The sequence below is a fragment of the Pocillopora verrucosa genome, chromosome 10 (genome assembly GCF_036669915.1).
Source record: "Pocillopora verrucosa isolate sample1 chromosome 10, ASM3666991v2, whole genome shotgun sequence".
NCBI lineage: Eukaryota > Metazoa > Cnidaria > Anthozoa > Scleractinia > Pocilloporidae > Pocillopora > Pocillopora verrucosa.
Genome location: NC_089321.1, coordinates 5,504,908 through 5,520,893, shown reverse-complemented (window position 1 = coordinate 5,520,893; position 15,986 = coordinate 5,504,908). Strand labels below are relative to the sequence as shown.

The 15,986-nt window shown below is 36.6% G+C and overlaps 1 protein-coding gene across 2 annotated transcripts; it reads right to left on the bottom strand.

Moving 5' to 3' along the window:
• Window positions 1–542: 542 nt before the first annotated feature.
• On the bottom strand, window positions 543–14,395 carry LOC131773383 (uncharacterized). 2 transcript variants are annotated; one of them, XM_066173286.1, is made up of 9 exons: window positions 14,219–14,395; window positions 13,215–13,315; window positions 12,428–12,521; window positions 11,978–12,009; window positions 11,311–11,372; window positions 10,321–10,387; window positions 10,067–10,250; window positions 7,065–9,778; window positions 543–6,896 (listed from the first exon to the last, which is right to left on the bottom strand). In XM_066173286.1, the coding sequence occupies exons 1-7, from the start codon at window positions 14,280–14,282 to the stop codon at window positions 10,212–10,214; spliced, it is 459 nt and encodes a 152-aa protein (XP_066029383.1). In that variant the 5' UTR covers window positions 14,283–14,395; the 3' UTR covers window positions 543–6,896; window positions 7,065–9,778; window positions 10,067–10,211. The 2 variants fall into 2 exon arrangements, with proteins under 2 accessions (XP_066029383.1, XP_066029384.1); XM_066173287.1 differs by lacking the exon at window positions 10,321–10,387.
• Window positions 14,396–15,986: the final 1,591 nt, after the last annotated feature.

Genomic DNA, 15,986 nt, shown 5'->3' with positions numbered 1-15,986 from the left:
GTAGGTCTGCAAAGCGTGAAAATTTCTGGGCGAGAAATTGACGACGTCAATGTTAAGCAAGAGCTTATCAGAACTACAGCAAGGATGTGAAAGAAGAGACACGAATGGTATGCATTCTCATACGAACGATTTTTTCTCTTCCTTTATCCTCTCGTGACTTCACTTAAGCTCTCTAATATGATTAAGGATGAACTGCCTTTTCATTCGAGTTTATCATTTTCAAGACACACCAAAAAAAAAAAAAAAAAAGAAGATTTAAGGAAGAGGTCACAAATGAACACGTATTATATTTGAACAGTGGCTGCAAATTTCTCAAATTCCCACACGTTGTTACGACTGTGTGGCACAGATTTTCTTGGAAAAAAATTATGAAATCTCTCCTCCATAGATTTCCCAAATCTATTGGGTAAACGTTAAGTTTCATTAAGGAAGACTTTGCATGCCAGGGCCAAGAAGGGAAATAATTCCGGGTTCATGTGCAGAGAGGTTTTTACTCGACTAGTGGTCAACAATTTAGAGCATCAACACGACACAACAAGGCGAAAGGCTCAACATGTTCACAATGTATTTACATAGGAATATGATCCTCTTTTTTATGAACAAAAAAGAAAGTAGAACAGTAAAAAACACAACAATTTAATTAAAAATTTGAAATGATATTCAGAGGTCACGCAATGACCACCAACGGCAAAACATTTTCCTCACAGGCTATCTATATAATTTGCATTTGATAATGACTAGCGATACTGAGACACGGAAACGTTGAGTAATAGGCCATTGCTGAGATTCAGAAAAGCCTTTGTTTTAAATTGAGGCCAACTGCGAAGCCTCTGACGAGGAAATTACTTTTCTTTCGCTAATTTTCGTTTCAACATGAATCGAATTTAAATCAATAAACGGTTTACTCTTGTCTATTCGGCAAAGTGTTTAACAACTCTTACACATTTTTATAGTGGGCCTCTATATCTGATAAAGGCAATTTTAGACGTCACAGAAAACAACTTGAAAATATTTAGATAAACAGCTAATTCTACCATGAGGTCAATAATAAACGTCTGTTGGCACCTCAGTTACCAATGCGTTATCGCTCGTGAGTTGATTACTGCACCACATCGAAACCTTCTTTAGGGTATCCATTATGATCGCGGGTGGGATGAATACTGTACGAATGAGACTTCGGCTTCACCTTGGTGGGAGAGTCTCTGAAGGGATCAGGATTCCTGGTCTTCATTCTGGACTCTAAACCATTATCATTCGTTTCCATTTCCCGGCGCGTGTCTCCTTGGATGGGATGAAAAGGCCGCATTGTGCAAACGGTTCACGTAGTTATCTCTTGGGAATCTCTCTCTGGTCTTGACAGCTTGAAACGAGCTCAACTTGGTGTCTGCTCATCCGACGATCTCCTTTTCTTCCTTCTCTGAACACTGAATACAATAGGCTGTACAACCGTTCTGTTTAAATATCGAACTCTGAACTAAAATAGTGTCAATGATCTCTGTCACGAGATTACCACAATTCCAAATACGGAATTTTCAGTTTCAAGCAGGAAGTTTATACCATTATTTTATTTAAATAAATAGGATAAGTTTCTAAAGAAACTGTGCGCTTCGTCGGTGGGAGAGTATAACGGGGTAATTTAGTGTTATTAATTGAGTTGGTAGCTTAAATTGGTCACCATAAAGAGTTGAAAGGTTGACATTTCGAGCGTTGGCCCTTCGTCAGAGCGATTATATTCCATATAATCCAGGAGATGAATTTCATTTTCTGTGTCATACATTATTTATTGTTGAAATCAGTGAGCATTCATGGATTTTTTTCGCTATCTTTAATATCATTTCAGCGGTAATTTCTCTCTTTAAAAGGATGCGACATTTCTGTCTCTATATTTTGACATATCAGCTCTCAGTAAGGTGTTCCGTGTTTTTACAAAAATAGGTCCGCAATGCGTACTTGTGTGGGATTTTATTGACAAAGTGTTTGGAAGGGGTTTTTGAGCGGAAGCAAACCTGTCGCTCACTGTGAGTCAACTGTACTACAGGGGTGATATTAGGCCTGGAATCAACAGTCTGAATAGTAATTTTTGTGTGGGAATTATTTGAACAAATACAGATTCACAGGAGGGATCTGGGGTATTAACTTTTCCTTTTATCAAGCAATATGCCTTACCTTCCCTCCCTGGAAGCTTTTTGGCGTGTTTTTGAACGTTTGGTAATCGTCTTCAACAAATAAATTACCTCTTGGTGGCTTAGGCTATTTATTTGTTTATACGGCAATACTGGAAATACTTGGAGCAGTAGATATTTTCGTAACAGTCATTGAAAAAAAATTGAAAAAATTTCTGCTACTACTTTTTAACTCGTGGATACACAAATACAAAATACAAATACAAAGACTTTATTTAAACACGATAATTGTTAAAACGACTACACGCTTGTGGGGTCGTGCGTAAAATGGAATAAAATGAAATGTAGTAAAATACAATAATTAAAGTAGCCTATCAAAATTAGAAGATCTAAAAATATTTAAAATTGGGGTCCTTAAAATTCACTGTCTGTGGAGAAATGGAATTAACACGATAGCGTAGAAACGAGTTCTTGTGGGCGCTCTGCGATATGCAAATTAGCGTGGACTCTTCGTAATTAGTCGGCTTCGAACTCGAGATCTATCCTTCCGAAGAAGTAAGTCCAAAGTCGTGGCGCTATTATGATTGCGCTGATCGTTGCGATATTTATTGCCTTTACACGCCTGTTTCGACATTTACTACATTGAAATGGACTTCAAATGTTTCAGATTAGTGCTATGATCAACTTAAAAACCAAATTTGAAGCGTCTTCGAATCGTCCATGCGCTGAACATAACGAGGACCAGCGAGAATCACGAAGAGTTTGTGAGTGACAGCAAGCTGTTGACACAGAAATTCCCACGGAAACATGTACACATGACATAAAAAAAATGGTAATTTGCAGCATTATTTCTTTCTACGCCAATTTGGGTCTTTCCGTTGTAATCGTTTCGTTTTGTTATTCTTCTATGCAAGCGTGACTGTTTTGATGGTAAGAATGAAAGATGATCGCTTTCCACAAGTCGTTGCCGAGCACGTGACTATAATCTGGCCGGTGTTGTTTTGATCACTTGACAATCTTTTTCGCTGAAAATACAGGACGACTTCCTATTTCAAGGAATGTTTTTCCAATTAATTTCTATCGCATCGGTGTAAAAAAGTACAGGTATATGGGTGTTCTGAAAAACAAAAGGGAAATTCAAAACTACGAGAAATTGCGAGTAATCGGCCTCTTGTACTACAGGCGGGTTTTTTTGGTGTAACATGCGTGTGTTTCCCGTAAGTTACAAGCACTTTACGCAGGTGGGAATGCTGTAATCACGAATTTTATATTACGTGAAAGTCACGCATGTGGTTGTTTGCTCACTTCACTAATATGTTTGTTTGCTTGTTGTTTTTTTTTTTGGTATCCTGGAGTATTTCAGGAGGGGTTGCAGACTTAACTGTGGAATAATTGTTTAATGCAGGGTTGTCAATAAAGGTTGCAGTTAGAAATTAGCCAAGATGCTAAAGGAGCTGCCTTGAAATTTCAGGACTGTGTGTTATGTAGTTTATTTTTGTCTTTTGTAAATGGTTGTTAAACTGGACAACTCTTAGAAAGATGACTTCAAACTTAATTTTAAAAGGCCTGTTCTGGTACCAAATGAATAAGCAGCATTTCCTTATTAATAGTTTTGCAAGTTTCTCATTACAAATTCCTCTGAAAAAAGAGAAACAACTCTTTTCATAACTATTTACTGTTTTCTTTTGTTGCTCTCTTAACTTAAAAACAATGTACATCATGATAAAGTAATTTGTTATAGGACACCGTGAAATGAGGCCCAAACAGCTTTATGATCTGTGAAATGTGTTTCTAAAACATCTGCTTGTACATGTATATCAATGTTAGATATATTTGTATATATATGATCAATTACTGTGTTGTTGTCAGTTGTATAAGTTGATATGAACTGTTTGTAGTGGTTATCCCTCACTAGTAAATTATACAAAGGTCTTCTGTCTGTTTCAACAAGCCAATTTATATCAAAGTCTCTAGTAATGATATTGTTGTCTGGTGAAATGTTATTTAATACCTCAGTTATTGCTTCATAAAGTTGTCTTACAGGCACGTTTGGGGAGTGATATATCCCTATGATTGTCCAATCCTCAAACCTTGCTAACTTAATTACTGTTATTTCAACACCATGTATATTGTGACAATAGGGGTATCCAGGTAAGTATGGGATTTTACTGTACACAGCTGTACCACCATAAGACCTTGATCCATTGCTGGAATTAAGGTTATCATTACGGAAGAGAACATAACCAGCAATGTCATACATGTCATTATTATCTTGAGAATTAAATCTTGTTTCTGTGAAAATATTGATATCAGCACTTAGATAAATTAAGTCTTTACGTATATCTTCTATGTGTTTGTGAAGAGACCTTACATTAAGATAACACAGTTTAAGAAGGGAAAATGTTATGTTATGGAGAGGGAGATGCAAAGCTTAAGTTTTGCAGTTGTTCTTAATCTCTCCATCTGGATTAACAGCAATCTTGCTTTCACACAAATCAGAAATATATAGGCCTTCTATAGCAGTCACTCTACTGAGTCCCATATAATGTATGTGTGGAATAGTATTTCTGGTACTAAAATCCACAACAATTCTACTGTCAGTATCACCTTGTGACCTGTGAATTGTTTTTGCTGCTGCGGGACGCAGTGGAAATTGTTTTCTAACAACTTGTGCTGTTCTGTTTCTACCTACCGCAAACTGTGTAGTCACAGGGTTCACTGGGGTCCATGTGTATTCAATTCATTGTACATACAAATGTCTTTTTTCATTCCTTGTTTTCTGACCTACATCTGAGTGGTCAAATTGTACCCATACAATACCAGATGGTTTGGTTTGTTGATGTAACTGAACTAGTTTAACAACATTTCCAGCACCATTTGTCATGCCATCTTCGGTTCATACATTCATGACAAGGTGTGTTCTTTCACCCTCAGCAAGACAAAGGGTTGAGGCTAACTGTTTTGCTTTTCTTGGATCATTGGGTATTTGTCTTAGTATTTTGTTTCTTAGCTCTGGAGAGATAGCTCCAATAACACTACCTTGAGCATTTATTGTGAATTTGTTTCCTGTGGCTGCATTATGGGCCCTTTGTTTAAATTCATCTACTTTAGCATTCTGTATAAATAGGTGAGCTGCATCTATTGGGTTGTTGATGTCTTCTTGTATAGCTCTCTTTAAGTTTTGCAATGTCTGCTACTGTGTGTTTACCTTTACGCAACCTATTAAGTAATTCTACAAACAATTTGCTGTCTCTTTGACCCATGATTTCATTAAGTTCAAACATTTTAAAGTGTTGATGCCATAAACTGGGAGAAAGAACAACATAAATCTACATTTTTGAGGTCTTTGAAAATATAAGCATCCATAACAGATTCTAATTGGAATAAGTCACCAATAGCAATTATGCTCACACCTCCAAAATCCTCTCTACAGCCTTTTATATCTTTAAGCCTATTGTTTAGCTGTATTGCAAACATACCATTTCCTACCATTGAGATTTCATCAACAAAAATCAATTGACTTCTCAAAGTGTTTAGTCTACTTGAATCAAGCTGTTTGTAATTTCTCAGTGATTGATTGGCAGGAATGGCCAGAGTGCTATGAAGAGTGTCACCCTTAAGCTTTACCAGTTGGAGCTATGATCTGATGAAAATCATCACCAGCTCTAGTGTTATAATACTTAAGCACTGCCTGATACAAAGCTTTTGTTAAATGCGATTTGCCAACACCAGCCCCTCCACTAAGGAAGCAGTAGAAAGGGGTTTCTGAGGTTTTAATCTGATGTAAAATGTGTTAAAAAAATTCTTTTTGCTCTTTATCGGGTGTCTGGACCATTTGACGAAAATCAAAATCAGGTAATTCATTCAATATCAGTGGTTCATTATTCAGCGATGTTGATGAAATGTTGAGATCATCAAAGAGGTCATAGTTTTCACTAAAATCAGGATGTAAATCTTCATAAGATCCAATCCTTGAACGGAATTGGTCAATGGAGATCCCCATATTTACTTGTGTGCTTGAGCGAGCAACAACAACAATCCAACTAACTAGAAACTCAGTTTATTAGTATATGTAATCACATGAGGCCAAGTACTATTAAGGATTAATTGCACGAGAGTTTTCAAAATTTTCCAAAATTGCCCGAGTCGCAAAGCAACGAGGGCAATTTGGAAAATTTTGAAAACTCAAGTGCAATTAATCCTTAATAGTACGAGGTCTCATGGGATTACTTGTTTATCAATAAAGGGCAAAATTTATACGAAGGAAAATCACGCGCGCAGTCTATTTTTAACAAATTTCAAGATAACGAATGGTTGCTATGCAACGGATTAGCCAACCATTAACAGGTAATCATGCCCTCTCTTGATTACTAAAAATGCCCTCGATTAAGAAAAAATGCCCTCTCTCTCAACCAATCAGCGCTCAGTAATTTTGCCCTTTATTGATAAAAATAGATAACACTCTTGACAGTTCAAGTCAAACAATAGTTTCTTTCAGTTTGTGACACTTTGAGACACTCGTGAGACATTTTGAGACACTCGTGAGACACCCTGAGACTCATTGAAGCGCAACCCGCACAAATACATTCAAGCCGACAAATGTTGGCTTGCGAGAGTACAATGACTCCTTTCAATCTGACACAACCCGCACCGAAGGTCCAAGCCGATAAATGTTGGCTTGTGAAAGCGTAAAAGCTCCTGTGCAACCTGCACTGAACACAAGCCGCGTTTCAGCGTGTTGACTTACGTGAAAAAATCTTTTGTTATAGACACCTGAAGAAATAACGAAACAAACGCCTCAGATTATGAAAGAAAGAACACAAACCAGGTGTACAAACGTAATCGTCTTTCGTGAGAGCTTAATCGTGAAGCTCCCACAACAAAATTGAAAAGTTAAAGCAAGCAAAGAACCCGTGAAAATATGAAATGACTTATCCTTACCTTGGAAACAAAAATCCCCAAGAAACAAACATGAAATTCCGAATAAGTTCTCCAAAACCCAACGACTGAGAAGAGAAATGGCCGCCGTACAATACACTATGAAAAAACGCCGACTGGAATCCAGTCTTCACGGCTCACTGAACGCAAATAGAAACCACGTGACAAGCACTTCTCTCTCGTGGACAAATAAATAAAGAAATAAATTTCGCGGGCGTTGACAAAGTGTGGGAAATCCCACACAAAAACGTGTTGTAAATTCTCAGTTCATTAAATCGTTCACCGTCCTGCAATACAGTTTGATGGGCTGCTTTCGTACCAGAACAAATTTTTTTAAAATATAAGAATTCAAACTTTTCATTTCTCAAAGGCCATATCTATTCTTAGTCGGGTTTCATCTCCAGTAAGAACATTTCACATTCTCTTGCACGCTGTAGCCAATAAATAGGCTGTGCATGTACGTCAAGAAATCGTTTCCTTTGTGTTATATGTCCCATGGGGGGAAGATTTTGGTTTTTTTTTACGATTAAATAAACCTGATCCTTCCATAAGAATCTAAAATTCTCATGATCCCCCTCATTTCCAGTTAATTGGCGGTCAATTTTTCAACAGTCCCCCTTTGCTCTCTGTTGGTGACGACTAACCCCCCGTCCGCTTCCCCACATCCCCCCAAATCCTTCACCCTTCTCACAGACGATAAATAATGACGGTCCTCTAACCTCGACGGACTCTTACTTCCTCTCGTTTTCTCTGATTCCCTAAGATTCTCAAACTCTGATTGACTCTGATGAACTGGCTACGAGTGGTCTCGTACCCAGACCATCCGTGGCCAAGCGGTGGCAAGGAGCCTTCATTTCAGTTCCGGTTACACGGCAGGATCTAGGTACGAGATTGGGTTACGAGCTCTACAGGCCTTTATAAAGGTAAGATGGGGCATACTTGATGCTTTCGACCAAACGATCGATTTTAGAATGCGAAAACCAAAACAAGAGCTTTAGTGTGGGTCTAAGGCAGGGTCGGTAGGCAAACTAAGCACGTCCATTAGTGGAAGGAAACAAGACTGTCCAAATTTAGGGATCTCATCGTGATAACTAAAATCTAAATAACTCAAATATTAACCAGGAGCCCATTACTTTTAGTAATGGGCTCCTGTATTAACCAAATAGGCAGTATCAACAAAGGACTAAACCATACCTTACTAACAAAATAATTGAACTGCCTGCAGATCAGCAGTACTTAATTATTGTCAATTGCTTGGGTGTACCAAAGATCTCTCCCCGTTGAGGCAAATTCCTCCTACCGACGAAATGTGTTAATCGCGGGAAACTTGTTGGTTGAACTTTGGAAAAGTCATCCGGCACAACTAAGCAAACGGGGACAGTTCTTCTACCTCAAAAACGAATAATCACTTCAATGCATCAAGATCTCTTATATAACCCATAGTCGGCGCTCAGTTTCTTGTAGTTGATTTCGTGAAATGCTTTTATCTCTTGAAACTCTGATTCGCTTAAATCATGTCATCGTCAAAGCATAAGGTTATTTTTACTTCTTTAGTTTCATCTGTAATGGAATCTCGAGGGTAGAAGCCTCTCCGAAATGGCAACCAAAATTTGTTAAAGTCCTCATAAATGGAGTAAACACAGTCCAAAAAATTCTCACTGAATATTCCTTGTCGAGGAAAGTTATTATTATTTTTTTTAAAGATAGTGGTAAAACGTTTTTTATTCATATTAGTTCATAGGACTTGAGATATGGCCTATATCTACCATTATTAATGATGTATACCTATTGAAACTGTGTATGCTCAACGTATTGAGCACACGCAGTACATGAAAATTACATTTTCTTGGTTGAAACACTTATCCTAGTTAGTGAATGTTTGTAAGAGTTCTATAAATAAACGGTACTTATTCAGGTGCAAATATGATCTTGCTAATGGGAAACTTTCGGAAAGAAAGATCTTCGTGCTGACCTTACTGAATAGGAACCAGTTGCTGAGAACTCCTACAAACTTTTCATACGCAATAGTTTTCATTAATTTTCAGCCGCCAAGATCGGTTTTTACGTTGTGGCCGTGAATTTGCGTTGTCTTTTTTAAAAATCGGTGAATATTTAATTGTTATTCCACGAGCGTACGTTAATATGAGATGGAAAATAGCCAACAAGGCGCGTAGAAAATGGCGCTGCTTATTAAATCTCGGTGGGATGAAGATCTTACAGCACTATGGCAAAGCTCGGTTTTATAAAATACCGGCGAAAATACAACGAACTTCTTCAGTTCGTATTAGCTGTATTTGCTATGGCAAAGTTTCAAGAGAGTTAGCGATTGCAGTAGACGTTAACTTGATTTCCCAGGTAACAGCTTACAAATGTCAATGCCAGCCGTTCACCTTGAGTTTTTGACCTTCTTGCTTTGGTCTTTAATTCGACACCATTTCAATTGTTCTTTTAAAATTTGGAGCGAATATTTGCATGTCGCTAGATAAAGAAATAAACAATAGCCTCTATTTAGCACGGAAATATGCACGGATATTTGTCCGCGGACATTAATAGTCTGCTCTATGATACGAACAGTTTTCCGAGAGCGAGGCTCAAGGAAACCTGTGAGCTATGAGGACGATTCTATTTATAAGCACTGATGAGTCATGTAACGTGGATTTATAAACAGTGTCCTACCAGTTTCTTCATTTGTACTTATACCACCTGCATAAACCTCCCTGCAAAAAGCAAACAGACGTTCATCAACTGTAACTAGGATCAAAAGCCATATCAATACCAGCTGCTTTCTCCGCCTTCACCCTTTGTTTTTACCCACTCTCACAATTGTACGTTAGATCTCAGTACAATGTTTAAACTGATAAATGTCCATGTATGTGTACCTACTAAAAAATGAAACTCCTAGTGGAGACTTTCATTTGGTTCACTTACATGCTAGTTTAAAAATCAATAACAACTAAGCATGCAAAACTCTGTCTCCTAATCAACAATATAACAATTCGTCTTACCCTGTCTTCACTTTTTCTTTTAACTCCCAAGATCTCATTAGTAATTCTCCTTACCATCTGCCAAATGATTCTCATCAAGTTAGTTTGGAGAATTTGCTATCTGATCACTTAGTAACGCGATAATTGATATTTTTCTTTGTTTTCATCAGGGATCATCATCATCATCACACTGAGATCTGATGAGCTAACAAAATAATTTTGAGCATTAGCCTCAATTCCTCTCTTTCTTTCAAGTGTCAAAAATAAATTATCACCTTTGCTTTAACCTCTTCCATCCTAGCATCAGCATGTATATTCTCCATACTGTTCTTTGTACATTTCCTATGGTATTTATGGGAGAATTTATTTAAAAATCAAGAGCTTTTCAAGTTTGTTAAAACTTTTTTTAAAATACTCATGAGCCTAATGTTCAATTCAGCATGATTCCTTTATGATAAATTACATTGTAGTCACCCTCAGTGGTCAAAGGGTTTAAAAGTGACCTTTAATTGACCTTCATAAAACCAAAACAAAAGTTAAATAGTGTAAGAGGGGTGGTAAGTTTTGGGCTGGGTAAAGAAATAGAGAAAGATGTTTTCCAGTCTTTTCCATGGGACAAAGAAAAAATATTCTGAGTCCCCTTGAGGAATCGACCTCAGACCTTTGCATTCTGCACTCTGGTGCTCTACCATTGAGCCACAGAGACTCTATGGTGAGTAACGCCCATTTCGAAGTTCATGTGAAAGTTAAATGATCACAACAGCCAATCACAACAAAGTAAAAATGAGAATGGAACTAAAAACAAGCTACTGCCTGACACTGCATGTACCATGGGAAAATAAGAGTGACCATGATTGATGTATCTGGTTTAAGGTTTGTATCTGATTGGTTGAGAGAATCGCAAGAGTTTTCAAGAAAAATAAAAATAATATCAATGTATTTAACAAAAAAAAGCCAAAAAAGGTGAAGTTGAACAAGAAAATAGATCTTTATCAATTTGCATAAAATCATAAACTACCAGGTCAGTCAAATAAGTTGATCAAGCTCATAAAATGCTGTCTAATATGTTTGGAAAATTATCATAATTTAACATCTCTGGGAACAAGATTGTTAATTTTTCACTTTTCTGTAATCAAATTTCATCTCATTGTTATGTACAAGAAAACTGAATAAATAAAGAGTAACTTCCTTTAACCAGCTTGTATTTATAAAGTTAGTTTAAAATACTGGTATTAAACTGTAAATTAGTTACATATACACTATACCTTCTGAACAATTTTCCAGTGACCAGCGCAACCTTTAAGAGTAAACTGGGTGGCAATGCATGCTGAAAATCAAACAAAATAAATCCTTGAGAACTTTTAAGAGGAGTTCGCACTGTGTTAGTGCTATAGGTAAAAAATGAACTATGGGATATTTAGTAATTTAATGAACAGATAGACCACATTGCCTTGCTTCTGTTTACTGGTAGCGTAGATCAAAATTTTTAGTGTTGAGGTCAACTATATCCATCTGTCCTCCAATAGATCATGCATGTATGTAAGAACCAACGACAACAGGTGTATAAAAAAATTATTAAACAAAGTAGAGGTGGCTAGTGGTATATCCTCTTTTAGCTACTAACTTTTTAGGTAAATAGTTGTTCTTTAATTTATATTAATAATAAGTTAAAACGGTAAAATAATGTACAGTGTGCATGTAGCACAAAAAGATGAAATTTTCTCTCATTCATTCCTTCAGCAATCATAATGTTTTTGGGCACAAATACAGTTTGAGTTGCTCAGAGGGGAAATTAACTAAGGATATTTGGAGTTTGAGTAGCCACAATCAGAGTGTGCACTTTCAACGTTATTCACTGTGTAAGTATATATGTGCAATTCAGTTTATTATTGCATAATATCTAATGGATGTCTAGTCTTTTATCCTCATTACCTTTAAAAGCTCATCTTTTATTGCAAGTAACTGATAAAGAGAAACAAGAAAAGAGCATCATCAGAAGTCAACCAAAACATAGATCATAGCTGAATTATGAATTCTACATGACTTGTATTTATAATTTTACTGACTAAACATAAGTTCTAAATAAGTTCAACTTTTTCAAAGTTACTACTTGGCAACCTAAAATCATAAAATGGTTGCCAGAATTAAAATTTTCAAGTTGACTTTTTGAAGAAGAAAAAAAAAAAAAAAAGGTTGGAAAAGAATGTAAATTTGTGCAATATCATATGTTCTATACAAACATTATCCCGATTCCACTTAAGACCATAAACAATTAATCATTAATGAAGGCAAAAGAGCTTAATTGTTGCATATTACTGCCACACTGCTATTCCTGATGACATGTATCCATATTTACCAATTTTTATTTAAAATTACCGTCCTCTGAAAGGGAAGTCTGAAATAATGCCAGGCAGTTTTGCACTCCTTCACAAAGAGCCTTGAATTTCTGTTGTTCTTCATGTGGTGTTGATGTTCTCTGTTAGATACATATAAGAAAATTCATTGATACAATATCTTAAGTTTTTAAATATACTGTACATGTAAATGAGCCTTGTAGATCTCAACAACAATTTGAACTGATCCTGATTTCCTTTACAAAAAAATAAATTGTTGTGATATTTTACCAATCCCTTAACTCCTAATTACTGAAACAAGGAACGACCTCAAATGACCTAAAATGAACTAATATGGACTACAATGAACTAAAATGAACTAGCCATGATCTAATCCGTGATCAGATCACAGATTGAATCACAGATTGGATCATGGCTCTGATCACGAACCAGATCACAGATTAAGATCTTGATAAATTGAAATTACAGAAATTTTGCCTGGGAAGTGAGAGGTACATATCATTTCATCAGTCAGTTAAGAATAATGTGACACACAGTTGCTTTTTAAGATCCTTGAACTTCTTCCATTGCTGGCGTGTGAGGCACATTGGAAGCTATAATTCGCAAACTGATCAACCTAAGTGCTCCACATTGCAAGGTCAAAGTCTCAGGCACTATTTGAGATGCCCAACTTCCTACAGATCCCTACAATATTTAACCAACAAAAAGTTATTCTCAATTAAGCACCTCCTATAAATTCAGAGATATGTTTATTAAACCAAATGTCAACATACATTGAAGACACTTAAGATTACACCAAATTTTAAAACCCTCACCTCACTTTCGACCATATCTAAATTAGAATCTGCTCTTTGAATTGAAGACTCTGCAAATTCAGGAACTGGTTCCAGAGATGTGCTTGACTTCTTCAGTATACCTGTATCAAAAGTTTGCTATAAAGTGATCAATTGTCCCTAAAATAAAAGATCCATAAGTATAAGCCAAAAAACTGAATAGTGCTTTTTGCATGTGCTGATTGGCTAGCAAGCATTATTCACCTACAAGCAGCCAATGAGACAAAATCACATGCCAATGTACAACCATTTCTTGGTATATTGAAATAAACAGAAGTTTTTGGTATCTATGTGATATATACTAAACAATAATTCACTTTAGCAAACAATTTTTAATTATATATCCAGATTAATCTTTATCTTTAAACCTTCACCCGGTTTTCTTTTTGGAGGGAGCATCACATTAATTTTTAACGCCACTTGAATGTACCACTTCAATAATCTCATGCTCTTCCAGTTTTGGAAAAGGTTCAAACGAAAAAATTCTTGACTCTAATGATGACTTCCGCACAAGTTGTCGAAACGTTAGCCTCGTTCACCAAATTAAAACCAGTCATTTGCAGTATTAATTCTCAATTTGAAGATCCTTCGTACGCGATCGAAAAAGAACAATGCTTTTGCTTGATTTATTGCAGTAGATTTTTAAACTTTATACCGCTACAATGAAAATATAAAGACTCCCATATTCGTTTCACAAGAAAAACACTTTCTTCTAAGACTAAAAATTTTAATAACGAACTAGTGTTAAAGCTTCCTTAGCAGCTGCTGTTGATCCCTTAATTCTTTTAAATTTGAGGCGGTTGCATAAAAAGGGCAGAGTGCATGAGTATAAGCTCGTTAAGATGACACGAAAAGCACAATATGAGGTCGTACAGACACAACATATCAGAATCACCGGGTATATAATAAAAATGATAAATCATTTATCGGAATGAAGATAGGAAAATTGGCCTCTACCATAAAATAGTAATGAAGAAGGTTCCCACCTGCTCGTTTCGGGAGAGTTTCTTGTTTCGCTGCCGCTGCTGGAGGTTTAGATTTTTCCACCATGTCGAGGAAATGAGATTCAACGGGAATAATTTCCCTTTTTTAAGAGTTTCTGTTACATGCAAGGGTAATCAACACTCCTCATCAAAACAACCAAAATATGCAAGAGTCGTCTGCCATCATTTGATTGTGAGGTAGCTGTTGTCATGGTAGCAGATCTTGTTTATTCAAGTTGCAGCCGCTGACATTAGTGTAGGTCTGCAAAGCGTGAAAATTTCTGGGCGAGAAATTGACGACGTCAATGTTAAGCAAGAGCTTATCAAAACTACAGCAAGGATGAGAAAGAAGAGACACGAATGGTATGCATTTTCATACGAACGATTTTTTCTCTTCCTTTATCCTCTCGTGACTTCACTTAAGCTCTCTAATATGATTAAGGATGAACTGCCTTTTTATTCGAGTTTATCATTTTCAAGACACACCAAAAAAAAAAAAAGAAGATTTAAGGAAGAGGCCACAAATGAACACGTATTATATTTGAACAATGGCTGCATATCTCTCAAATTCCCACACGTTGTTACAGCTCTGTGACACAGATTTTCTTGGAAAAAAAATTATGAAATCTATCCTCCATAGATTTCCCAAATCTATTGGGTAAACGTTAAGTTTCATTAAGGAAGACTTTGCATGCCAGGGCCGAGAAGGGAAATAATTCCGGATTCATGTACAGAGAGGTTTTTACTCGACTAGTGGTCAACAATTTAGAGCATCAACACGACACAACAAGACGAAAGGCTCAACATGTTCACAATGTATTTACATAGGAATATGATCCTCTTTTTTATGAACAAAAAAGAAAGTAGAACAGTAAAAAACACAACAATTTAATTAAAAATTTGAAATGATATTCAGAGGTCACGCAATGACCACCAACGGCAAAACATTTTCCTCACAGGCTATCTATATAATTTGCATTTGATAATGACTAGCGATACTGAGACACGGAAACGTTGAGTAATAGGCCATTGCTGAGATCCAGAAAAGCCTTTGTTTTAAATTGAGGCCAACTGCGAAGCCTTTGACGAGGAAATTACTTTTCTTTCGCTAATTTTCGTTTCAACATGAATCGAATTTAAATCAATAAACGATTTACTCTTTTCTATTCGACAAAGTGTTTACCAACTCTTACACATTTTTATAGTGGGCCTCTATATCTGATAAAGGCAATTTTAGACGTCACAGAAAATAACTTGAAAATATTTAGATAAACAGCTAATTCTACAATGAGGTCAATAATAAACGTCTGTTGGCACCTCAGTTACCAATGCGTTATCGCTCGTGAGTTGATTACCGCACCGTATCGAAACCTTCTTTAGGGTATCCCTTATCATCGCGGGTGGAATGAGTACTGGTGGTGGTGGTGGGAGGGTCTCTGGAAGGTTCAAGATTCCTGGTCCTCATTCTGAACTCTAAACCATTATCATTCGTTTCCATTTCCCAGCGTGTGTCTCCGTGGATGGGATGAAAAGGCCGCATTGTGCAAACGGTTCACGTGGTTCTCTCTTGGGAATCTCTCTCTTGTCTTGACAGCTTGAAACGAGCTCAACTTGGTGTCTGCTCATCCGACGATCTCCTTTTCTTCCTTCTCTGAACACTGAATACAATAAGCTGTACAACCGTTCTGTTTAAATATCGAACTCTGAACTAAAATGGTGTCAATGATCTCTGTCACGAGATTACCACAATTCCAAATACGGAATTTTCAGT

Coding starts and splice junctions, on each gene's coding strand:
- LOC131773383 (XM_066173286.1), bottom strand. CDS start 14,282: ATGGTGGAAAAATCTAAACCTCCAGCAGCGGCAGCGAAACAAGAAACT. Junction 13,316..14,218: donor AACTCTCCCGAAACGAGCAG/GTGGGAACCTTC, acceptor CTTTTGATACAG/GTATACTGAAGAAGTCAAGC. Junction 12,010..12,427: donor ATTTCAGACTTCCCTTTCAG/AGGACGGTAATT, acceptor TTTCTCTTTATC/AGTTACTTGCAATAAAAGAT.